Here is a 25673-nt window from a genome sequence, read left to right as displayed (position 1 = left end):
GGCCACACAAGTCTATGGAAAGATGCATGCTTCCTGACTCAAGAGTTTGTGTTTTCCTTTAGGGCAGTACTGCCTCTTAGCTGTAAACTGCTTGTCACCGCACACTTGTGCTCAAGCTGGATTTCCAAAGTTCCCAGATAAAGCAGCTGCCTCCTGTTATACCTGTGCTCTCTTCTCTGAAGTGGCAGGGAAGGGGCCAGAGCTGCATAGTTGTCCGCTCAGCACGAACTCGGTCATCACTGCACTGAAATCACATTGCATGTGCTTACCACTTGTCTGCAGGTCACTGTAACATTTTTCTTAAAGATCCAGTGAACATGCAAAACAAAGCAATTGATCATCTGTAGGCAACGTTCCCTGGGAATGTTAATGCAGAACACTGCACCCGCTTGCTCTGCTCGCCACCTCCCCCAAGGTTTGATCTCTTAAAACTGTTGTTTGTTGCCCCCAAAGGAGTAACAGCCTAATTGTGCAACCATCAGTGTTGTCCAGTGGAACCCCTCTGCTCCCACCTGTGTTAACACTGGCATATTACTAAGGAGAAAGTGAAGAGTTGCCTCTTTGTTGGAACCAAACCTACCTGCTCTTAATATTCATCACTCCCATATGGTATCTCTAAACTGTCCACTTGTGCCAGGCAGCCGTTAAGAAGGGAGCAGTTAAAATGCTCTGCTGATGCTGTACCAGAACAGCTTGCAACTTCTGCAAGCTCTTAAATGATCACTTGGTTCAAATTCATACTTAAAAAGCACTTTAAAAATGTACCTCTTCAGCATTTTTTGCTCTTCAGTTTACTCAGTTTGGGCAATGAAAATAAACTTTCAGTTTCATTTCTTGGTGGGTACTAGCAGAAAGCTGCAATGTTCGGTGTTTGAATGCTGCAGGGAAATGTTTACGTCCAAACAAAACTGTTTTCATGGACACTTAGAACTAGGAGTGGGCAAAGTTTTTGGCCTGAGGGCCACATCTCAGAATAGAAGTTGTATGGCAGGCCATGAATGCTCACAAAGTTGGGGTGCGGGTTCTGGCTTGGGTGGGGCCAGAAATGAGGAGGTCAGGGTGTGGGAGGGGGCTCCGGGCTGGGGAGGGGGGTGTGGGCTCTGGGATGGGGCTATGGATGAGGAGTTTGGGGTGTAGGAGAGTGCTCTGGGCTGGGACTGAGGGGTTTGGAGGGTGGGAGGGGGATCAGGACAGGGGGTTGGGGTGCAGGCTCTAGCTGGGGGTGTGGGCTCGGGGGTGGCACTGGGGATGAGGGGTTTGGGGTGAAGGAGGGTGCTCCAGGCTGGGATTGAGGGATTTGGAGGGCGGATCAGGGCTGGGGCAGGCAGTTGGGGCATGGCTCAGGGGGGCAGGCTCCAGGCAGCGCTTACCTCAAGTGGCTCCCGGAAGCAGCGGCATGTCCCTTCTCTGGCGGAGGCGCAGCCAGGCAGCTCTGCACGCTGCCCCGTCTACAGGCACTGCCCCTGTAGCTCCCATTGGCTGCAGTTCCAGGCTAATGGGAGCTGTGGGGGCAGCGTGCAGCGCGGAGCCCACTGGCTGCCCCTACACGTAGGAGCCGGAGGGGGCCATGCCGCAGAAGCTGCATAGAGCGGCCCCAGACCCTGCTCCCCAGTGGGAGCTCAGGGGGCCGGCTTAAAACGGCTGGTGGGCCGGATCCAGCCCGCGGGCTGTAGTTTGCCCACCCCTGCTTAAAACTATTCATAAACATGTATTTAGGTTTGTTAGTTTTACCTGACGGACCTCAGTGGGCTAAACTCGTTTGAATTGGGGAACTGTAACGTTGCCCTGTAACTCCTTGCTCTGTCTCACAACTGCTGATGCCCTGGCCTCCAATGTCAGTTTATTTCAATGGTAAATCTGTCTTCACTTCAATTAAAAAACTCCTTGTGTGTGGTCTGGGATTTGTGACCAAATAGATTCCACCCTCCTGGACATTTCTATGGGATTGTTAAGCCCACAATTTGCATATGAGTGCTGGTGATTGTCTTGCTATTGTGTCTTTGTTTTTAGGCAAGAGCCATTCCAGGAACATCTCCATTGTCCTGTCTTTCATAAATATCTTCAAAGGCTCCCGTGTTAGCCAAAATCACTTTCTTACAGAACTTAATTCTGCCCTCTCACTTTGCTCTCCGTGTAGAACTGAACCAGTTGCACTCAAGAAGATAATTGTATTTTGTCTCTCAGACAGGTGTAGTTTGTAAAAGAGAAGGTAGCCAAGGAAGTTTTTAATGTGTGTAGACAATGGAGACCAAAGCAGGGTTTGCCCGGAAGGGGGGGAGCAGCATTACCCAGACTCAGCAGTTCTGTTTCTTTCCAGTTCTAAAGCGGACGACTTATCTACCGCAATTCTAAAGCAGAAGAACAGACCCAATCGGTTAATTGTCGATGAAGCCATCAATGAGGACAACAGTGTTGTATCGCTCTCCCAGGTGTGTCTCAATTAAAGTTAAGAACTGTGTACTTAATATGCAAACTTTCAGTGTCCTTTACCCTGAAGCTCGGTATTAGACCATTGTTGAACATGCTACAAGAATGTAAAGGTTATATAGAAAGCCATGAGGAAACAGCAAATGGGCTGTGATGGGTGAAAATGGTTTCTTATAGGTCTCTTGCCTGTAAGACTTCTGAGCAATTATCATGGTTCTCTAACGAGGCTAGTGTTCAAGCAGGAGGCCTTGGCCTTGCCCCAGGATAGGCAATTGTGGGATCCCATGTCTCTTCATGGCTCACTCAACACTACTATTACCAGGGTGTAGCACTTGGGGGTCAGGTTGCTGTCTTCCAAACACTTACATTCTGGCCTTGTCAAATGCATGGTCTAATTCTGTCACTGTTCACAGGCAAAAATGGATGAATTGCAGCTGTTCAGAGGAGACACAGTTCTGCTAAAAGGAAAGAAGAGGCGAGAAGCAGTCTGCATTGTCCTGTCAGATGATACCTGCTCAGATGAGAAGATTCGCATGAATAGGGTTGTTCGTAACAACCTGAGAGTGCGCCTTGGTGATGTGATCAGGTGAGGTCTGCTTTGCTAGCTTGGTGTATCTTCCTGGATTTGTTTAGCTGGTTCTGAACTAATTCAGTCAGTAATGGAGATGGGGATTGTAGCAAGTGTTCAGTTACCTTTCAGGGTAGTTCTGAGAAGCGGTGCCTTTTAAAAGAGAATGGCCTGTAGCTGGAGTCTAAAGTGTGCTGCTAGCTATATGACTATTCCTAAGACCGATACAGGGGGACTGTTCTGTGGACTACAAAAGGGGTTTTCAAAAGAGCTCAGGTGATTTAGGAGCACAAGTTCCATCTCTAAATCTCTTAGCTGTCTTTGAAAATCCCACCCCACAATCTCTCTTCTCCCTAAATGTTACATTTAACTGTTGCATAGTTTAAGCCTATATCTTTTCACAATCTGACTATTAGTAGACATGGTAATGGTCATTTCAGTGAAAAGGGATATTGTGTTTCCCCATAGTGTCTGTAGCTTAGGCATTGAACTTTTGCATGAGAAGCAGAAGTTGATATTGTTTGGAAACAAAAGTAAAAGTGACTAATCTGTTTTCATTGTCAAAGCTGCGTGAAAAGTGAAACAATCAAATAGCATAAGCAATGAAAAATGAAAATTCCATTTTAATCTGAGGAGTTAGCAACTCATGCAAACGTGTTGTGGGAGTCCTGCTGCTTGAGACTTCTAAAAAGTAGAGTGAGCTAGAACTATAACATGCATCATAGGGAACAGTCTTGCATTGACTTGAGGGAGATGAACTAGATTACTTAACAGAGGGAAAACCTGTAAATGGCTCTAAATCACAGCAATGTCCTTTTGTGTGCACAAGTTGTGGAGGGCAAGCTGCTGCTGCAGCAACTGAGTTGGCTCCTAATCCAGCACTCCTCAAATGTTGGGTGGACATCTGAGGCTCCTGTTCCTTGCACAGGATTTTCAGGAGTGAGATCTAGATTCATGGATTCTAGGACTGGAAGGGACCTCGAGAGGTCATCGAGTCCAGTCCCCTGCCCTCATGGCAGGACCAAATACTGTCTAGACCATCCCTGATAGACATTTATCTAACCTGCTCTTAAATATCTCCAGAGACGGAGATTCCACAACCTCCCTAGGCAATTTGTTCCAGTGTTTAACCACCCTGACAGTTAGGAACTTTTTCCTAATGTCCAACCTAGACCTCCCTTGCTGCAGTTTAAGCCCATTGCTTCTTGTTCTATCCTTAGAGGCTAAAGTGAACAAGTTTTCTCCCTCCTCCTTATGACACCCTTTTAGATACCTGAACACTGCTATCATGTCCCCGCTCAGTCTTCTCTTTTCCAAACTAAACAAACCCAGTTCTTTCAGCCTTCCTTCATAGGTCATGTTCTCAAGACATTTCATCATTCTTGTTGCTCTTCTCTGGACCCTCTCCAATTTCTCCACATCTTTCTTGAAATGCGGTGCCCAGAACTGGACACAAGACTCTAGCTGAGGCCTAACAGAGCAGAGTAGAGCGGAAGAATGACTTCTCGTGTCTTGCTCACAACACACCTGCTAATACATCTCAGAATCACGTTTGCTTTTTTTTGCAACAGCATCACACTGTTGACTCATATTTAGCTTGTGGTCCACTATAACCCCTAGATCCCTTTCTGCCGTACTCCTTCCTAGACAGTCTCTTCCCATTCTGTATGTGTGAAACTACTTGTTCTTCAGACTCTGCAAAATATATTTTTTGGTACCTTTGCAGAGGACTGAGGTACTTTCTAATGAAGTACCCCAAAGTGGCATGCTTTGAACAGCACATGGGAAAAGGTGACATCTGAGCTGTCAGGCTGTGGAGCTATGATACTGGATTGAAAGTAAAGATGGGTTCGTAAGGGTATTAAGTAGACTACATAGCTGATGTTTACAGCTGTAACAATTACTTATGACATGACTATTCCTCATAACCCAGTAGCTCCTCCCATAGATCATTCATCTCTTACCTCCTAAAATTTCAAATAATCTTTTCTGAATCGTCGGTCTCTCAGCAGCTAATCATCTCTCCTTTAGTCCATTTATCTCTGCCTAGGTCTCTGTCCGGTGCCACCTCTTGAGATTTCATTCCAAATCCACAATCACTTGTCTTAACTTGGTCCCAGAGGCCAGAAATCTCTGAATTCTCCTTGGCCTCAGACTTTTCCTTGCTTATCTCCTTTGCCTGTAATTTCCTGTTGCATTTCTTACTGTGGCCTTGCCTCTGCTGAAATCCTGATTCATGTCTTTATCACACCTTCATTCTTGGTCTCTGAATTCCTCCTCCCTCTGGGCCACTTGGTCTCTTCCTTTACTCTTCAACTTAATTCCTTCTCTGTACAGCATTTGCTAACATGGTGTATAAAAGGTGCTGTGCAAAGCAGGGCTTGAAAACACTCAGGTGAACAGTAGGACACACTGTAGGTGCAAGCTTCCTCTAAGTGAAATTGACAAGTCTCTTGTCACTTGCTGATTCTAGTGAGATCTTCGTTTCACAGCTGCTCAGAAGCTTTCGCCAAAGTTATTAGCAGCAGGAGCTCAGTTTTCTGGTGTTGAGGTCAGGAAGAGAGGGATTTTCTCTGCCCTCTTTATAGCCTTGCCAGCAGCAGCTGCTTGTTAAAATAAAAAGTAGCCATTGAGTCTTCCAGCTGCCCAGAATGTTACCTGCCCACATTAGGGCACCCCACCTTTTCCCAGTCCGTAGGGCTCCAGGCGAAAAGCACCTGCCCTTACCCAAGTCTTAGGGCTCAGGGTGTAACTAACCTGGTCAATGTAAGCACCCACACCCTTTCCCAATCCGTAGGGCTCCGGTGTATGCTACTTCTGCAGGTATGCAGGACCTTTTACCAGTGAAAGAGCCTTACACAGTAATATCCCAATCCACTGTTTATTGCAGAATACACATTAAGCACACAATGCCATGCTCCCCAATCCTGATCACGCAGGTGGACTTTCCCTGTCAACCAGGCAAGGCTGGTCTCATCTGGGTCCTAGTTGCTGCACATCACTGTCGTGCAGAGGATTCTTAACAGCTCTGATCTTAGGCTGAGTCTTGGGGGTGAGATCTTCTTCTTCTTCTTCTTCTTCTCTTCCCAGCCGGTCTCCTTGGACCCCAGTTTATATAGTGAAACTTGAGTCCTGCGTAGCTATACCTTAACCAGTCTAACCAATGCTAACATATTGTAACATAATTCTCTGACCAATTCTATCCCACTACCCTAATTAACTTACACCTAGCAAAATTAATTATACAGCAGACAGAAACAATTAAAGAACCAGACAGAGACCAGACAGGTAAACAATAGGGAAGTGGGGACCATCATGACAAAACAATAAAGAAATGGGGATTTCACAACCACAACCATTGATAAGTGATTTCTTGCCAGACAGATGCTATCAAACTATGTGTTCTTTAGCCATCTTAAGATGTGTTTCTGTATCTGGTGATAGTGGGGCCATTAGGACGGGGTCTCCTTCTTCACAGCCCGATCTGACAGTGTTTTAATGTAATGTAGATGGGATGTGAGGATGTGACTTCCTGCTTCTCCGCTAATGGCTGCCACTCGGCCGCTCTTTTAATCTGGCTGCAGACGACGGCCTTAGGCTTAGGCCTTACAATCTGGCTGCAGATGAAGGCTTTAGGCCTTACAAGAATGCACTAGGTAGTAACTGGGGTGGTGGCTGGATACTTGTCCACTTCACTCTGCTGCTTGGGAAGGAGGCTCTGAAAGAACCAGGTTTGGGAAGCAGCTCTCTTTTCCAGCAGTCATGGTGGGAAGGGTGGAGAGGAACAGAGGAAAATGAGCAGAGTGAAGGACAAGCTCTAGTATGGGTGTCAGGGGAGCTCTTCACATACTCATAGAGCAGGGTGGATGCACCCTGGGCTTTTCATCCTGGCATTGGGAGTCCCTGTATTTTGTGCCTGCCTTTCCAGGCCCTGTGTATAAGAATGAAATGTGTTGTAGCTTACTGGAATCTGCTTGTGTTTCAGCATCCAGCCCTGCCCAGATGTGAAGTATGGCAAACGCATACATGTGTTACCGATTGATGACACAGTGGAAGGGATCACAGGGAATCTGTTTGAGGTCTACCTCAAACCATACTTCCTGGAAGCATATAGACCAATCAGAAAAGGTAATGACACCTACCCCTAAAATCAGGGGGAAAGATGAAAGATTGTGACACACTTTGTAAGGAGACTGATCATAAGGAGAAGAGCTGCAGAAACTTGCCTGGATCTGTACATGGCATTAGGGTAGCTTGAGTCTGACTGGTGTTTTTGTGACTAAGAGTATGTCTACACTGCAGTTAGACACTCACGGCTGGCCCAGGCTAAGGCGCGGTTCCAGCTGTGGGTTGTTGTTTGCAGTGTAGACGTACCTCCAGTCCTACTGTGCCTGGTCTCACTTCCACCACTGAGGAGCCAGTAAATTGCCAGCTGCTGGCTGGCGCAGAGCAGCGTAATGGTCCTCTAGTCACAGGGTTTGTGTGGCTCTACAATTGCTTTTGGTGCACGTGCAAGAGAGGATCATAAAAGGCTGGGGTGAGGCTGGGGAGAATCTTGTTAGACTAACTTTTTTTTTTTTTAATGGGATTACAGGGTGGTTTGATAAAGGTAACGGTGTTGACACAATATTGTTAGCTTCTTTGATTTTGTACTTCACAACATTTTGATTAAGAAACTAGAATGATATAAAGTCAACATGGTACACACGAAATGGATTAAAAACTGGTTAACTGACAGGTCTCAATGAAATTGTAAATAGGGGATCGTAATTGACTTGGTGTGTTTGTAGTGGGTCCCGCAGCAACTGGTTCTTGGCTGCACACTATTTAACACTTCTCCCAGGTCATTGATGAAAAACATCAAGTGATCCCTGATAAAGTTTGCAGATGACACAGTGGTTGGGAGAGTAGTAAATAATGAAGAGGGCAGGTCAGTGCTACAGAGTGATCTGGGTCTCTTGGGAAGCTGGGCATTAGCAAACAGTAAGCGTTTCAGTATGACCAAATCTGAAGTTGTATGTCGAAGAACAAAGAACACAGGCCAGACTTGCAGGATGGGGGACTCTTTCCTGGAAAGCAGTAGTTGTGCAAAAGAATTGGAGTTTCTGGTGGATAATCAGCTGAACATCAACTCCTAGTGCAACGCTGGTGAAAAGGGTTCATGGGATCCTGGGATGGATAAACAGGGAAGTACCTTCCTGGGGAACAGAAACTTGATAATTGATGGCTCTTCAATCTAGCAGACAGGCAGAACAAGAGCCAATGGCTGGAGGTTGAAGCCAAACCAATTCAGACTAGAAATAAGGTATACACGTTTAACCGTGAGGGGAATTAACCATTGGAACAACTGACCAAGGGTGGTGGTGGATTCTCCACGACTAGCAGTTTTTAAATCAAGGCTGGATGTTTTTCTAAAAGCTCTGCTTTAGCCCAAACATGAATTAATTCAGGGAAGTCTTAAGGCTGATATTATAAAGGAGGTCAGACTAGATCAGCGGTTCTCAAACTGTGGGTCGGGACCCCAAATGGGGTCGCCAGGGCTGGCGTTAGACTTACTGTGGCCCAGGGCCAAAGCTGAAACCCAGCCACACCCTTCTCCCTCCTTCCCGCATCTAGGGCTGAAGCCCGAGCTGCACTGCCCAAGGCCGAAGCCCGAGGTCTTCAGCCCTGGGTGGCAGGGCTCAAGTTACAGGCCCCCACACCTGGGTCTGAAGCCCTTGGGCTTTGCCCCCTTCCCCCCACCCAGGGTGGTGGGGCTGGGGCTGGGGCTTGGGCTTTTCCCCTTCTCCGCCCGGGGCAGCAGGTCGGGCAGGCTCAGGCTTCAGTCCTGGCTCCTGGGCTCGTGTAGCAAGTTTTGTTGTCAGCAGGGGGTCATAGTGCAATGAAGTTTGAGACCCGCCGGACTAGATGATCCCAGTGGTCCCTTCTCATCTTCTAATCAAGCCAAGGGATCAGAGAAGGGAATATGTCAAACTAAAGGATCTGGCCAGTCAGGTTTTCACCCCTGTGGTAGGCACTGCACAGAGCTAAGTGCCTTTTGTATGGGGAATTGTCCTGCTCTGGGATCCAGAGCTTCCCACTTCCCCTGGCTGCTTCTGGTGCTGCTGGCAAAGAGTCCCCCCTCCCCTGGCCAGTGCTGACAGCTTGGTGGTGGGAGGGGAAGGCCGTCTAGGTACCATACTTTCTCTCAAACTCCCATGGAGTGAAGATGCGGAGAGGAAGGGAAAGTGAGAGGAGAGACAGGAGGAGATGAGTGGGTAGGCTGCACTCCCACGTTTGAAACTTGAACTCTGGCAGCCACTTGTTTTGCTTGCAGGGAGAAAAAATGAGAGGGAGCCTTGGTTGGAGTGACCTTCCTTTCCTCCCCTCTTCCTCTCCAAGTGAAACTGACAGCCAGAAGGAATTTAGTTACTATGCATTGAGGATGGGGCGCATTGAATTGGTTTCTTCTGGCCACTGCATTGTAGTTTTGGAGTTGGGCTTTCTCTCATTCCACTACTAGCCAGTCAGTTTGGCTGACTTTCTTTCTGGGTCTGATTCCCAGTATAGCGCCCCCTTCCTCTCAGATCTGCAGTGGCACAGGAATTGCAGATCCGAGAGGAAGGGGGTGCTATACTGTGGGAAGGCCAGGCGGCCTGTATTGGGGATCTGTAATCACTCACTTTGAGAGCAAGCATGATGCTGTTTGCACCCTGATTTGTGCGTGCTCTGGGAACTGCAGGTCATTGAAACGTGATGGTTCTTCCAGGTGACATCTTCCTTGTGCGTGGAGGGATGCGTGCTGTGGAGTTCAAAGTGGTGGAGACAGACCCAAGCCCTTACTGTATCGTGGCTCCAGATACAGTGATCCATTGTGAAGGGGAGCCCATCAAACGAGAGGTAAGCTGAGCTCCAGCACCTGGTTTCTCCCCCAGTGTCCTTTTTGCAGAAGAGACTCTATTTCTGGGGGGTCTCTGTCTGTCTCCGGATTTTGGGCTTGCTGTGCAGATTTCACACTTCCCTTTGGAGCATCTAATATTAACCACTGTCGGACAATGGTCTCTGCTCTGGAAGCTTACGTTCATAACTTTGCTAGACACTACAAATCATGGCTTTAATAGACACTGGATTTCTGGCTTAGGACAACAGTCTGTAACCCACTAACCCGCTTGTTTTGTCCTATGGCTGCAGAGGTGTTAACAGACCACTTCACCTTGAATGGTCTCTTGCAACATACGTTAATTACTTATGCTAAACAATTTGTTCCACCTTTATTTAGCTGTGACACTCTTTGGGCTTGTCTACACTTAAAATGCTGCACACTTCAGTGCAGACACCACCTATGAGGGGTTCTCGTGTCAGCGTAGGTAATCCATGTCCCCGAGAGGCAGTAGCTAGGTTGATAAGAGAATTGTCCTGTCGATCTAGTACTGTCTACACTAGGGGTTAGGTTGGTTTAATTGCATTGCTTAGGGGTGTGGATTTTTCACGCAGTTATTCCTACTTAACTTCCCAGTGTAGACCAGGCTTGAGTCTCTTTCCCAGACCTGATGAAGATCTCTGTGTAGCTCAAAAGCTTGTCTCATTTACCAACAGAAGCTGGTCCAATCAAAGAGGTTACCTCACCCACTGCTCCTGCAGTTCCTATGGTCTGTAGCAGATAATGTATGTGATGTGGCTGACCAAACTCAACTCTTTTCCTGTCAGGGAAAGGAGTGAATGTGGACATTAGAAAAGACTTCCAAAAGTATCTAGTGATTTTTTTTTTTGCGTGCCCAATCTGGGATACCTAAAGGGGGCTGGTTTTTGGAGGGTACTTCCTGTAGATCAGGCCCCACTATACGGTGTCTTGGGTTGGGCATCCAAAATTGGAGACATTTCAAAGCACTAGTTCCTCTTGAAAGTCTTGGCCATTCTGCATTTAGGGTAGGACGCACTGAAGGTACTAGGCGTATGGGCCCTACCTTTCATTAGGCGCAGGTGCCTTTGAAGTCTTATGTAGGAGAATCTAGAGTGTGAGCCCCTACAGCTGATCGTGTCTGCAGCCACTCACCTAGCTATCTGCTGGAAACCATTCCCATTACTGTAAATAACTATCGCTGAGTACAGGTGTCTGAACAGCCACGAGACCTGAAATCCTGCCACTAACGTTGTGGGGTTTGAATGTTACACTGATAGTATTAGCTAGAGCTGGCTTTGAACTTTCTGCAGAGTTCGGTGTCTTTACCTTCCTTCCCACTGGTGCCTAGAACGTTCGTGAGATTGGACATGTTCTTCAAGTGTCAGACAGAGAAGTGCCGTTGAGCTGAGTGTTGGGTGTCACTTCACTCAGCCAATAAACTGTGGATCTTCAGCCAGGCCTTTAGCTTGTGCCAGAGCCGCTCAGCTCTGAACTGTGCCACGAGAGGAGACGCTCCCATAAATGGTCCTTGATGTCATGTAGGAACTTACTGTAAATAGTCCAGGTTTGCTAGTTGGTGATAAGCTCTTCGTGTAGTGACACATCAGGTGCGGTGATACCAAGGCATTTGGATACCACAGTGATGGACGTGGTATAAGAGCTAGAATAGTCTTTGGGGCTAGCATCATAGTCTGTTGCTTGATGCGAACCAACTCCCTCACAAGCCTGAAATGTATTGTATGTGGTAGGAGGCAAAGTACTCGCATATGGATCTAATTCTGGGAAGGACATTGAAAGGGACGAGAGACCCTGGCAGCATCCCTGCTCCCTAGCAGCTGCTGGGTGGCGGGAGGTATTTTAAAAACATTCAAATTTCACTTCTAAATTTGCTGGAGCTCCTCAGCTGGTTCTGTGTAGCCACATCACAGGCTGTTGGTCAGCGGTCTCCACTGCACAGTTAGGTAGCTTACTCAAGAAGCTAGGTTTGTGATCACGCCATGATTATAGCTTAAGATGAATACTACTTAGCAGTGACATACCCTCTTTGTTCTCTAGAGGGAGTTACAAACATTGCCCCTCTCAGCATCTCACCATTTTACATCTGAGGAGATTAACGCTGTGACCAGCCCAAGATCACAGGCAAATCCATTAGAACTGGTTCCCCATTTTGTGCTACGGCCAGTGGCCTGTGCCCTTCCATAATCCAGTTGGAGGAAAAGAAACTTACAAGTCCTGTGGGGACCCCACTGCTTTCTCCAGCACCTGAGGTCTCCCAGGTCCTGCTTGGCTGAGGAGAGTGTTGAACTAAGTCTCTTGTTTCCCTTGTGCACTAATGACTTCCCCTGTTGGCAGGATGAGGAAGAGTCCCTGAATGAAGTGGGCTATGATGACATTGGAGGCTGCCGGAAGCAGCTGGCCCAGATCAAGGAGATGGTGGAGCTTCCGCTCAGACATCCTGCGCTTTTCAAGGCCATAGGTGTGAAGGTAAGGGTCTGCAAGTTCCAAATGAATGATCAGCCTAGCCCAGGTTTCAGAGTAGCAGCCATGTTAGTCTGTATCCGCAAAAAGAACAGGAGTACTTGTGGCACCTTAGAGACTAACAAATGTATTAGAGCATAAGCTTTCATGGACTACAGCCCACTTCTTCGGATGCATATAGAATGGAACATATATTGAGGAGATATATATACACACATACAGAGAGCATGAACAGCCTAGCCCAGTGTCTGAAGCTCTGCTGGGATCTTCCTTCTTGGTCCAGCAAGAATTTGGGAGTGTGCTTGGTGCTGGGGGGGAAGTAACCTGTGACCTTCCTTGCTGACCACCTGAGTCCCATTGCTGGCCTAGGAAGCTACCTTAGGTGTTCAGGCCACCACTGGTGGGTGCGGAGTGAAAAGCTAGAAGCCGTGGTCTATTGCACAGTGCTTGTCCCTGGAGAGACAGTGATGTGAAGAGCAGAGCCTCGCTTTGGAACAGCCCTGCCACCTATTGGATAGTTCTCGGTTCTGTGTACTGCAGAAAGACGTTAACGGTGTTGATAAGACGGATTGTTGCTGCCTGAACTTGCATCAGAGCTTTGGAGTGAATGCACTCTTCAGATTCTCTTCAGGTTCATTAGGAATATACGTCGACATTTAAAATTAACATACTAACAAAGGCCCTCCTCCTTGTCCTCAGCCTCCCCGTGGAATCCTGCTGTATGGCCCTCCTGGTACCGGTAAGACCCTGATTGCACGTGCAGTGGCTAACGAAACTGGAGCTTTCTTCTTCCTGATCAATGGTAAGTTGCATGAATTCCTTCTGCACCAAATCTACTTTAAGCACTCGTTTGAAAGGTGCATCCAGCTCAGGGGGACAGAAGGCATCAATGCTGTTGGTAAAATACCCTCAGCTGAGCGGAGCCACCTCGTTTTTAAGTCTTTCCTGACCTGTTTCAAGCCTACCTCTGGGCCATTTGGAGCCCATCCTTGAGACACCCCTCTAGTGTCAGCATGGAGTAAACTACAGTCTCCTCATGGACAAGAAGCGGTGCAAAGGTGTGTTCAGATCTAGGACATCGATGCTTTCATCTGCTGAGGGGCTGGTAGGGAGTGTGGAGGTTGCGGGTTGACACATCTGGCTAGAAAATACATCAGCAGAGAGCGTCAGCCTCTGCCAGCATATTTCATTCATGAATGGGTAATGCTACCTAGCTGGCCTGGAGTGGAGCCCTCTATGGTCATTCTTGGTATGGGGAGCTCCCTACCAGTGCAGGAGAGAGCTGTTCTTGCTTCACTTCATATCAGCTGGAAGGAACTTTCCCAAGGGCTGTAATGTGAGTCTTACAATCTAACAAAAGGGTCAAAATTCCTTATTAACCCCTTCATGGGATCCCCAAAGGGCTGGGTCAGAGTGACCTGGGGAGTATCTGATCTAGCCAGCAATGGCCAGGTTACTATCACGTTTTTCTGTTTGCTCGGCCTTCTGCCGCACTCGGGGACTGAGGAGACATGCTTAGGAACTGCTTTTTCTTTCGATTTTGGTCAGATTGCATCGATCTGTGTCCTGGGAGGGTGAAAGCAGCAAATGGACGGTGCAGTGTAAGAGTGACCAGTGTCTGGAGTTGGCAAGCTCAGTATCTTTAGAGCGACCCCAGGCTGGAGGACATTGTGGGTAATGCACTAGCTCTTCCTCTAGAGGCTTGAGCTCCCATTGCATCCCAGAATAATTGCATAGTAGGTAATGGCCTAGTCTTTGAATGGGAGTCCCCAGACTGCCGTAGGGCAGGATCTGGGTGCAGCACAGAGCTGCATGGGGAAGCCTACGTGAGCACTGGCTCTGTCATGGCGGTCAACTCCCCTCAGATACTGTAAAGAACATTCAGTCCTGGGGTTCCATTGCCACAGAGGTGGGTGCAATAGAAAAGAACCTTAATAGAGTGAGTCAGTAACACTTGTCATTGTTTGCCGGTTGTAGGAGATCTCTTAGCCCCTCCAGGGGAGTACTTTTCTTCTTTCTGGAATTCACATGCTTACACAAGGTCTGTCCCTGCTGAAGTCTCTTCAGACTGTCTGCAGAGGGGCTAGTCTGGAAAGCTGGCTTGTGTTATCTGTGCACTGCAAACCACACAAACAAAAGGCAACTGTAGTATTTGACTTTCCCTAAATTCTTTACCATGTAATTTGGTTGCGTCTCTTTCAAGTCAGAACTGACTCCAGCAATTTGCCGTGATATGATGAGTCCTCAAGAGAGAACTAGGTTGAGTAGAAGTGAAGATAAGATGGCTCAGTTATTCCAACTATGACTGTAGATAGCTGGTTTGGAGACTCTAGGCAGGGCCGGCTCCAAGCACCAGCGAACGAAGCAGGTCCTTGGGGCGGCCAATGGGAAGAAGGAGCACGTCTGGGTCTTCGGCGGTGGGTCCCTCAGTCCCTCTCAGAGGGGAGGACCCACCGCCAAATTGCCACTGAGGAATGAAGTGGCTTTTTTTTTTTTTTTTTTTTTTCCCTTCGCCGCTTGGGGCGGCAAAAAAGTCTGAGCCGGCCCTGTCTCTAGGCTGGTGTTCAAAAGCAGCTTTGCTGCTGCTGTGGATTCGGCGAGTAATCCCAGCCCTGACCGTTCCCGGGTCTGTTTAAAAGGACACATTGCTTTGCAGGTAGAAATGTAACGTTTTTGCTCTGAGTAATGAGCACCTCAGTCACAGGTCCTGTTGGTTACTCGTGGCTTCCCCAAAGCCTGTCATCTTGCTGCTGTTTTCCAGGTCCTGAGATCATGAGCAAGCTGGCTGGTGAGTCTGAGAGCAATCTCAGGAAAGCTTTTGAGGAAGCTGAAAAAAATGCGCCTGCCATCATCTTCATCGATGAACTGGATGCCATTGCTCCAAAGAGAGAGAAGGTAAACAAGGAGTCCCGCGCCGGCATTCCCATGGGCAGTTTTAGCACCAGGACTTGAGTGTAGTGCAGAAGCAGCGTAGATGCGTCACGCTAGCCTAGTGCTTGGGTTTCAGTCTGAATTGGGAAGAATCCAAAGACTGGGGCTGGCACAGAACAGCAGGTTTCCTTAGAGCTTGAGGATTTCACTGACGTTGCCGACCTGCTTCTGTGGGGTCTCTTGCTGATCTGCTGTTCTCTCTCTGTAGACGCACGGAGAGGTGGAACGTCGCATAGTGTCTCAGCTGCTGACTCTGATGGACGGCCTGAAGCAGAGAGCACATGTGATTGTTATGGCAGCTACCAACAGACCCAACAGCATTGACCCTGCACTCAGGCGATTTGGTAACTGAGCTTCGCTGCCGTTTTGGTGGTGCATCCAGTGCTTTGAGTGTTCCTGGGTTAGGGCTGTGAAATGATTGATTAGACATTAGCATGTGCCCGATAACTTTGTAGGTCTGATTAACAACTTGCTGACTCATCTCTTCAGAGCTCACAGGAAACTCATTTCTGGCTTCCACCAGCTGGTATCACACGCTGTGCCGCAGGGTTAAAAACGGCAGAAATTGCCAAATGCTATAATAATGGTCACTCCTGCGCTAAGGCAAGCCCCTGTCTGAAGTGGCCATTTACTATTAAACAAAACTCGACTGGCAACCTTGAGGGTGCTTTAAAGACCACCTCTTCTAGCTGGTCACTTCAGACAGCTTCGTCCCTTAACTTGTAGTAAGCCCCAAATTGTCCTACATTAAATTTAAGTGTTGAGACATGTCCAGTGAATTTTCAAGACTTTAGGCCAAGAATGAATGTCCAATTTGCACGAGCAGTTACTGCCAGGTTGCAGCTGCAGATTGGTGGAACTTGCATGGGCAAATGGCCAGCTAAATGCACAACTAGCCATCTGAGTGCACAGTTATGGTGACACTGCAGTTGTGGCATGTTTACATTTTTGCATGTGACTGTTAATTTTTATTGCAGTAGTAGCAGTCAGGGATCGGGGCTCTTTCATGTTCGGCACTGTAACACCCTTCATACATAGCTTAGATGCTACAGTGATAGGCATTCTAGAAAGTCATGAGAGAGATTTAAATCTGCCTCTGAATATTTGAACAGTCCCTACCTGTGCTGTGCATCCATTAATTATGGAGTGGTAGCTCAGTGGTTTGAGCATTGGCCTGCTAAACCCAGGGTTGTGAGTTCAATCCTTCAGGGGGCCACTTAGGGATCTGGGGCAAAATCAGTACTTGGTCCTGCTAATAATGGCAGGGGGCTGGACTCGATGACCTTTCAAGGTCCCTTCCAGTTCTAGGGGATAGGATATCTCCATTAATTTTTTTTTATCCATGGGTAGAAATGAAAAAGGAGCCATGCTGGTAAACTGGGTGTAAGCAAACAATATATGTTTTAATGCAGCTAAATATATTCATCTGGAAACAAAGAATGTAGGCCAGATTTATGGGATGGGTGACTTCTATCCTGGGAAGCAGTGACTCTGAAAAAGATTTGGGGGTGATGGTGGATAATCAGCCGAACATGAGCTCCCAATGTGACTCTGGCCAAAAGAGCAAATGCGATCCTGGGATGTGTACGGGGGAATCTGGAGCAGGAGCAGAGCGGTTACTTTACCATCTCTATCTGGCACTGGTGCAAGCGCTGCTGGAATCCTGTGATCCTGTTCTGGTGCCCACAGTTCAAGAAGGATGTTGGTAAATTGCAGAGGGTTCAGAGAAGAGCCATGAGAATGATTAAAGACTTAGAAAACCTGCCTTAGAGTGATAGACTCAGAGTCCAGTCTATTGAGCTTAATAAAGAGAAGGTTACGGGGTGATTTGATTACAATCTATAAGTATCTAATGGGGAACACATAATTAATAAAGGGCTCTGGAATCTAGCAGGGAAGGTTTAATGTGATCCAGTGAGTGGAAGTCAGACAAATTCAGACTGGAAATAAGGGTGAGAGTACCGTATATACTCGTTCATTACCCGTTTGTTTATAAGCCGACCCTCCAAAATGGATAGGTAAAAATAGCAAAAACTGTATGATCCTTTCATAAGCCGACCCTATATTTCAGGGGTTGGAAAACTTTGGTTCCCGGCTCATCAGGGTAAGCCGCTGGCGGGTCGGGACGTTTTGTTTACTTGGAGCGTCTGCAGGCACGGAGCCCCTCAGCTCCCTGTGGCCGCGGTTTGCTGTTCCCAGCCAATGGGAGCTGCGGGAAGTGGCGCTTCCTGCAGCTCCCATTGGCTGGGAACGGCGAACTGTTGCCACAGGGAGCCGAGGGATGTGCTGGCCACCACCTCCTGCTGCCCCCATTGGCCTGGAGCGGCGAACCGCGGCCAGTGGGAGCCGTGATTGGCCGAACCTGCAGACGCATCAGGTAAACAAACCAGCCCACCAGGTGCTTACCCTGGCGGGCCGTGGGCCAAAGGTTGCTGATCCCTGTATTAGATATTCAATTCAATGATTCCATAGAGTTTAAAATCATCAAATTTTGTTGTAGATTCGTTTATAAGCCGACCCCTGCTCTTTGATGCAACATGTTTTTACCAAAAATATTTGGCTTATGAACAAGTATATATGGTAATTAACCATTGGAACAACTTACCCAGGGTTGTGATGGAGTCTCCAGCTCTGACCATTTTAAAAAAAGATGGGAAGTTCTTCTAAAAGTTCTAGGAATTACTGTGGGGCGGGTCTCTGGCCTGTGTCTTACAGGGGGCCAGACTAGATGCTTGCAATGGGCCCTCCTGGCCGTGGAATCCGCGTATCTGTGGTGCTGCTTCTGTCAGAAACAGAGCAGTGCTGGTGAGGGGGAGACTTACCTTCACCGAAGTGTAAATCACTCTAGAACAATGACTGAACCAAGCAATGCTCCTCTACATTTAGCAATCCTGACTTCTAATCAAACCACTGCTCTCACTTGCCCTGACTGGCTGAATCTCTCCCTCACTCTCCGATCTCTCTTGGGTTTTTTAAAGCATCCATCACTGTAGTTCAAAGTACTGGCACCTCCTGGAACACGTGGACAGTCCTCACTTTGCTTTTCAGTGGGACCACGGGCAGGGGAATGCTGTAATCAGAGCTTACTCACTTCCAGAGAATTCGGCAGCTAGGGATGTGTTTTGTGCTCCCCAGGTCGCTTTGACAGAGAGGTAGATATCGGTATCCCTGATGCCACCGGCCGCCTGGAGATTCTGCAGATCCACACGAAGAACATGAAACTGGCTGACGATGTTGACCTGGAGCAGGTTGGTAGCATGCTTTCTGTTGTACCCGCACATCTGTGTTCTCATTAAGGAGTTACGTGATGGATGAATTGTTGCAGTTACGGTGATGTAATTTTATTCATGGGATTGATAGGGCAGGAAACTGGAGAAGCAGGGAATCTTTGGCCTTAATTCTACCCAGCTGGCTTGTGACGAAAAGTCACTGCCTTGCGAAAGTGGCGTGGCTGCATAAGGACGTATGAATGGTCACATTAGATGGATCATTGGTCTGACCCAGCCCGGTATCCTGTTTCCAACTATGGCCACTGCCAGGTGCTTCAGAGGGAATGAACAGAACAGGGCAATTACCGAGTGATCCATCCCCTGCTGTCCAGTCCCAGCACCTGAGCTTAGGGACACCCAGAGCATGGGGTTGCATCCCTGACCATCTTGTCTAATAGTTGCTGGACCTATCCTCCAGGAACTTATCTGATTCTTCTTTGAACCCACTTATACTTGTGGCCTTCCCAACATCCCCTGGCAAGGAGTTCCACAGGTTGACTATGCGTTGTGTGAAGAAATACTTCCTTTTGTTTGTTTTAAACCTGCTAAACCTGTTAATTTCATTGGGTGACCCCTGGTGCTTGTGTTATGTGAAGGAGTAAATAACACTTCCCTATTCACTTTCTCTACACCAGTCATGATTTTACTGACCTCTCTCGTATCCCCCCCGTAGTCGCACACCATTGATTTATATCGTGACATCATGATATTTTTGTCTTATTATCTGACCTTTTCCTAATGGTTCCAACATTCTGACTGCTGCTGCACATTGAGCAGATGTTTTCAGAGAACTATCCACAACTCCAAGATCTCTCAAGTGGGAACAGCTAATTTAGATCCATCATTTTCTCTTTAGAGTTGTGGTTTTGTTCCCCAATATGCACAAATTGCTCTTAGGCCCGTTGGAGGAGTGTTGTGCTACCATATCTTCAGAGTCCCCGAGTTGGCAGTCTTCTGAGAAGCCAAGAATCGAGCGGAGCACAGACTGAGTCATCTGAGTGTTTGGCAGTGCGTACGGGAAGTGGTGCAGTGCGATTGCAGGATCGGTCCTGTGGATAGAGGACTCCTATCTCCAGGGCTGTCATTTTGCCCCCTTACTGAATTACTCCTAGTTCTGATCCCCTGTGAGACGTAGCTTGTGCCTGCCTGCCGGCTGGGGTGCTGTATGCTCCTCCTGAACTTACAGCAAAGCATCAAGGGTCACCACAGGGTGACTGCTTATCTTGCGGGCTGCACTCTTGGGCAGAAACGTGGGGCCCGGATTCTGCCAGTGTGACGTGTTTGCACAAGTCCTGGTAAGTCACGGGTGATGCTTTGCTTTCAGGTGGCCAATGAGACCCACGGCCATGTTGGCGCTGACTTGGCAGCCCTTTGCTCCGAAGCTGCTCTTCAGGCCATCAGGAAGAAGATGGATCTCATCGACCTGGAGGATGAAACCATAGATGCTGAAGTGATGAATTCACTAGCCGTGACCATGGATGACTTCAGGGTAATGCAGAAATGCTCACTTGGCTGCTGGCCCAAGTCTCTCTCCCTGTTCATTACTGTCTTAGAACAAGTGAATAGCGCATGTAATTCATGTGTCGCCCTTTCTCTCCTGGTGCTAGTGGGCTCTGAGCCAGAGCAACCCCTCAGCTCTGCGGGAGACCGTGGTGGAGGTGCCGCAGGTTACCTGGGAAGATATTGGTGGTCTAGAAGATGTCAAGAGAGAACTCCAGGAGCTTGTGCAGGTGAGGGCTGGTGTGAGCGATTCCTGGCTGTCGGTTAAATTGCTTAATTAAAAAAACTACTGAGAGATGCCAGCGTGGGCTGCAAATGGAGATGTTTACCGAAAAAGGGGTTCTGATCAATCTTAATCCCACAGGCCACCTCTTCCCAAACATTTTCACATGGATTCTGATTTCATCACACTTGACTGTAAACTTCATGCTGCTTCCTGTCAGTTTTAACACTGTGGTGTGCACGGGGAGACAGGAGGGCTGTGCACATGCTGGGGGGAACATTGCGTTGTTCTGTCTTGTTCTGAGTTGTGTCTACACTGAGCGGTCTTGGCAGATCTTGTCTTGGTGCTAGTGGTGGAAATGCTATTGTAGATGGGCACTGGAGATCTTGTGTCATCTGGGCTGCTCAGAGACCAAGAGTGGGAAAATTGCTGAGGTCTCAGTGTAGCCAAGACCTTCGTATCCGAGAAACTAAATGCCGAAAGAAGGTGCTGGTTCTGCGCCGTCAGGGAGTGTGGCATGTTTGATCAAGGGCTTTCTACGATTGTGAAGTTTTTCCCACAAAGAGACGCTGGAAATGCTCTTCTCTGTTAGCCCTGAGATGCCAGGATCAGGGCGGTCTTGACGTGCCCCTGCCTTTGGCTGCAGGCCACTGTCTGCAGGGCAGATGCTGAAGACCCATCTCCGCCCTTTTATGAAATATAAATTGCAGACTCTTATCCCCTCTTGTTCTCTGGTTTTAATCCTTCCCAAGTTAGTGTTAACCAAAGGCCATCCCCTAGCCCTGGAGAATTGGTGGGTCTGTCCAGTTCCTGGTGGACATCACTGTCTCAGGAGAGTGACCCTGGCTGAGTGGGCCCCTCTCAGTGCAGTCCCTGCAGGGCGGGGATTAGGCACAATGTGCAGGAAGTTGACCCTGCTGCTAACCAGGCAGTGCCTGGCCTGGGGATAAAGAGGCTCTTACTGTTGCCGATGGCGTTTGACATCGGCTTGAAAACGGCGTTCGAATCTAGCCGGCAGAACCCTTCGAGTTTTGGAGCTTCAGGCCTCCCAGCTGGCGGGGTCAAGGTGTGATCCTTTGGTCGGGCTCATTATTCACTGAGGGCTGATGCTAGATTTCTCCCTGCTCTAGTATCCTGTGGAGCACCCAGACAAATTCCTCAAATTCGGCATGACTCCATCCAAAGGGGTCCTGTTTTATGGGCCACCTGGCTGTGGTAAGACACTGCTGGCTAAAGCCATTGCCAACGAATGCCAGGCCAACTTCATCTCCATCAAGGGGCCAGAGCTTCTCACCATGTGGTTTGGCGAGTCTGAAGCCAACGTGCGTGAGATCTTTGACAAGGTAAGCAACTTGGTTTTAATGTTCGGTCCCATCTCCAGAGCATCACCTGTGCTGAGCTAGCCTGCTGACCCCAGCGCTAGTGTGATTTTGTCATGTGATCAGGTGTTGCCTCCTTGTGTCGTGAGCACACCCCAGTTTCCTAGTGTTAGAAAAACTAATGACCCTTCCCAATAGGGTGAGTCACATAACTGTAATAGGCTTGCTGCTGCCTGAGATACCTGGCAATGGGTGCAGGGTAAGGACAGAATAGAAGGGAAGCAGGGTTGTTGAAAGATAACCCCCCACCCCCATAGAGCTCTGTTACATGGGACGTTCCATTAGCAGGTTTCTAGAAGGCAGAGAGTAGCTGAAGGGTGGCTAGTCTGTCCGGCTCTGTTTTCAAGGTCCTCAGCCTTGTCCAGCAATACACCCAGCTTAGGGAGGCCACCCACCTTCATGAATGTCTCGTTCCTTGGTGGAAATGTGAGCCTCTGCCCGAGCTGCATGCTTGTCCTGGGAGTCTGCTTTCAGAGCGTGTGGCCTAGCTGTGGGAATGGGGAGTGAAATCTCATGCAGGAAGAGCGCCAGTCCAGCCAGAATACTTCTCTAGGCCTGGGAGTCTCCAACATTCTGCTAGTTCACGTTGCTCCCAGTTCTTGGGGAAACGCCTCGGTCCATTGAGCGTAAGCATTTGTGATGTAAATCTGGGACAGCCCCAGAGCTGCTGGTCTAAGCTGCCCTGAGGTCCTGCAGCATCCCAGCACCTCTCCGTGTATGATGAGAGGGGGCTTTTATTTGTCAGTCAAAGGCCAGGAGATGCTTCAGGTGAATTCTAGTGTGATCGTGGCACTTGCTGTTAGTGCACAAAGGAACTGTGTGTGTTTGCCTTGTGCAGGCCCGCCAAGCCGCGCCCTGTGTGCTCTTCTTTGATGAGCTGGACTCCATTGCAAAGGCTCGAGGTGGGAACATCGGGGATGGTGGTGGCGCCGCAGACCGTGTCATTAACCAGATTCTGACGGAGATGGATGGCATGTCCACCAAGAAGAACGTCTTCATCATCGGTGCTACCAACAGGCCAGACATCATTGACCCGGCCATCCTGCGTCCTGGCCGCCTGGATCAGCTCATCTATATCCCCCTGCCTGATGAGAAGTCACGAATCGCCATCCTCAAGGCCAACCTGAGGAAGTCCCCCGTTGCCAAGGCAAGGCCCGAGCTCTTTGACCAAGGCTGTGGTGTTCTTGGGGTTTGGTGAAAGTGGACCCCAAAGGAGCAAGGGGAATGGCAGAGAGGCGACTGCTGCTGTTAGCACATGAGCTTCAATCCCTGCCGTTGGGGGATGGGGAGGGAGGGTGGAGTTTGGAGTCCGAATGCCAGTCACTCCTTGGGTATAAGTGGCAGCTCCTTAAAATACAGCCACCCTCCCCCAACACCTCTAACGCCTGACCCAGTGCATTCTGGGAAGGGGACGAGCTGAGGCTGGTTCAAGAGAACCAGGTTCTCTCTTGTGAACACAAAACGGGAGAGGGAAATGGAGCGAGAGCCACAAAGGTTAATTGATGGAGCCCATTCACTGAGCTCAGGCTGTAGGCAACGGCGCCACCGTGCCTGCCTCAAGGAGGCAAACCGAACAGAGCAGCCCTGTCCGGGAGCGAAGGGCTGGATTCCCTGATATAGAGCATACCTTTCCTGTGGGGTATGGCTGGCTGGAGGGTGAGGACTGAAATGGTGTATTGCTCTGAGCAGCTTGGGGGGACTTCAAATGGGGTTCTCAAGCACTGCTTCTCTCAGTGCCCTCGGGGGTGTCACTGCTGCTCTCGGGGTGCAGATGGGTCCCTAGGCAGTCACATGACCCGTGCCCTTCCTTACCCAAGGGCAGCGTTTCCATAGTGCTCTGGCGCTGAGCTGGGCTCCCACACTCCCCTGTGGCTTTGCAGTTCTGACGCTGTGACTTCGGGGCTTTGCTAGACGCAGCCTAACGTTGCTTCAGGTGATGCCCTGACCCCTGGAGCCGTGCTGCGTCCAGCTGCCTTTCCTGGTGGGGAGAGCAGGACAGAGGCACCTGGAACTGCCTGCCCAGGCTCTGGTTGGGCACAGGGGGGAGGGTGGGGCTGCCTTCGCCCAAAGCCGAGCTGTAGGATCTTCCCGTTACTGGCTAATTCTAGGAGGGCAGTCTGTTGCCTCGAGGGCCCATGACCCCTTGGTATTAGCTGACAGTGTAACATGTAAAGAATGGGCCTTCCTGATTCCCCCACAGGATGTGGACCTGGAGTTCCTGGCGAAGATGACCAACGGCTTTTCGGGAGCTGACCTGACCGAGATCTGCCAGCGTGCCTGCAAACTGGCCATTCGCGAGTCCATTGAGAACGAGATCCGGCGAGAGCGCGAGAGGCAGACCAACCCTTCTGCCATGGTGAGTGAGGCTGCGTCTGTGCCGCTAGAGAGACCCTGGCTGTCTCCAGGCTGCGGGCGCAGATCTCCCCGTGCACCCCAGGGCGGTGGGCGTTTCCCAGCCATGGAGCAGGGCACTGAACGTGGTCAGATGAAGTGCCCTTCACAGCAGGTGGGCGCTTTGCTCTTGGCTAGGCTTTCCCACTGCCCTGGGGACCCTTCCCTGGGGTGAGGTCACTTCTCTGCTGCAGTTTCCAGTCACTCCCGCTGGCTGTACCGAGCATTAACCAAAGCGGAGCTCTTGGGTGCTTGGCTAGAGACAAAGTGCTGTTTGCAATGAACCTTGGGTGCAGGGTGAGCCGTGGTTTTGTCTCTGCTCCGTTGCAGGAGGTGGAGGAGGACGACCCGGTTCCGGAGATCCGCAGGGATCACTTTGAGGAGGCCATGCGCTTTGCTCGCCGCTCTGTCAGTGACAACGACATCAGGAAATACGAGATGTTTGCACAGACTCTACAGCAAAGCCGCGGCTTCGGCAGCTTCAGGTAACTCAGGAGGCAGGCGTTAGCGGGTCCCTAAGGTATGAGCAGCTTCAGCTGTGTCCTAGTGTTTGGGGAACTCTCCGTTCACCCAGCAGTGTCAGTCACTCAATTCCTGTCTAAGCCACATGTTGTTAACCAGCACCTGGGTCCACCGCAGGGGCAGGCACGTTGTAAAGTGCTGTGGGACTTGCTTGGAAAGCCAGAGCTGTAGGTCTCTGTTTCTGCCTGCGTTTAAAAACAAAAACAAACCCTTCTCCGCAATGTAAGCGGGGAGCCCAATCTCCTCCGTTTGTCTCTGAGCCGGGGACTGGCGTGGCGGGGAAGGCGGCGGCCGTTGGGCGGAGCTTGACTGGTGTTTCTCTGCTCTGTGCAGATTCCCGTCAGGTAACCAGGGTGGCGCTGGCCCGAGCCAAGGCCCAGGCAGTGGCAGCGGAGGGAACGTGTACAGCGAAGACAATGACGACGATCTCTATGGTTAACTTGCTGCCCTCTGCGGACCAAACTCCAGACCAGGCCATGTTGTGCAGGGAAATTCCAACGTTCAATGGACTCTCGGCTTCTTCATTCCTCAGTCAGAACAGTGTAGCTGCACGTCAGACTTTGTACAGGGGTGTCTGTTGCAAACACAATAAATTACAAACCGGTGTCGTTTGGGAGGCAGACCGTGAATTAACCAGGAGGGGAACTGACTTAATTTCTGAGAAATTTCTGTTCTAGTTTCTGTGGCAGAATCAGCAGCTTTAGCAAAGGGTACAACGCTAGCCTGTATAAAAACCACAAAAATAATAAAAAAACTAAAAAAATTCCCGTAAAATTCCAACCAGGCCCTAGCCCTTCCTTTGTGTGACACGCCTGCGGCGTAGCCAGCTCTGTCACCTCCAGCTTCTGCGTCTCACTCCCTTCCCTGGGCTTGGCTGGGAAAATCTAGCTGTGCGTGGCCGTAGTGAATGTTTGGAACATAAACTTGGCTGCTCACAAGCGGCTTCTAACCCAACCCCAGTGACCGCGGAGTAAAAGTGGCCCCCGGGGAACGGCAGGTGCTGAATGTTCCTTCTCAAAGTGGGGGTGAGGCTGCAGCTCTCGTCCCAGCTGGGACCTGTGTTCGGAGCAGTGTCCCTGTCCGTCCTCTGAGCTCCCATGGGCCA

At 49.4% G+C, this 25673-nt stretch overlaps 1 protein-coding gene across 1 annotated transcript in view; it reads left to right on the top strand.

Annotated features, from left to right (window-relative positions):
* VCP (valosin containing protein) overlaps window positions 1-25201 on the top strand; it is a 31790-nt gene extending 6589 nt beyond the window's left edge. The window contains exons 2-17 of the mRNA XM_054031816.1: window positions 2318-2429; window positions 2841-3013; window positions 6981-7123; window positions 9744-9874; window positions 12228-12359; window positions 13053-13155; window positions 15115-15248; window positions 15493-15628; window positions 18420-18532; window positions 19878-20042; window positions 20161-20283; window positions 21407-21619; window positions 22494-22802; window positions 23856-24011; window positions 24377-24531; window positions 24902-25201. Coding sequence (XP_053887791.1) covers window positions 2318-2429; window positions 2841-3013; window positions 6981-7123; window positions 9744-9874; window positions 12228-12359; window positions 13053-13155; window positions 15115-15248; window positions 15493-15628; window positions 18420-18532; window positions 19878-20042; window positions 20161-20283; window positions 21407-21619; window positions 22494-22802; window positions 23856-24011; window positions 24377-24531; window positions 24902-25007 — 2404 coding nt within the window. The 3' untranslated portion in view covers window positions 25008-25201. The remainder of the gene's footprint in view (window positions 1-2317; window positions 2430-2840; window positions 3014-6980; window positions 7124-9743; window positions 9875-12227; window positions 12360-13052; window positions 13156-15114; window positions 15249-15492; window positions 15629-18419; window positions 18533-19877; window positions 20043-20160; window positions 20284-21406; window positions 21620-22493; window positions 22803-23855; window positions 24012-24376; window positions 24532-24901) is intronic.
* Window positions 25202-25673: the final 472 nt, after the last annotated feature.

Source organism: Malaclemys terrapin, chromosome 6 (assembly GCF_027887155.1).
Source record: "Malaclemys terrapin pileata isolate rMalTer1 chromosome 6, rMalTer1.hap1, whole genome shotgun sequence".
NCBI lineage: Eukaryota > Metazoa > Chordata > Testudines > Emydidae > Malaclemys > Malaclemys terrapin.
This window is presented reverse-complemented; position numbering and strand designations above follow the sequence as displayed.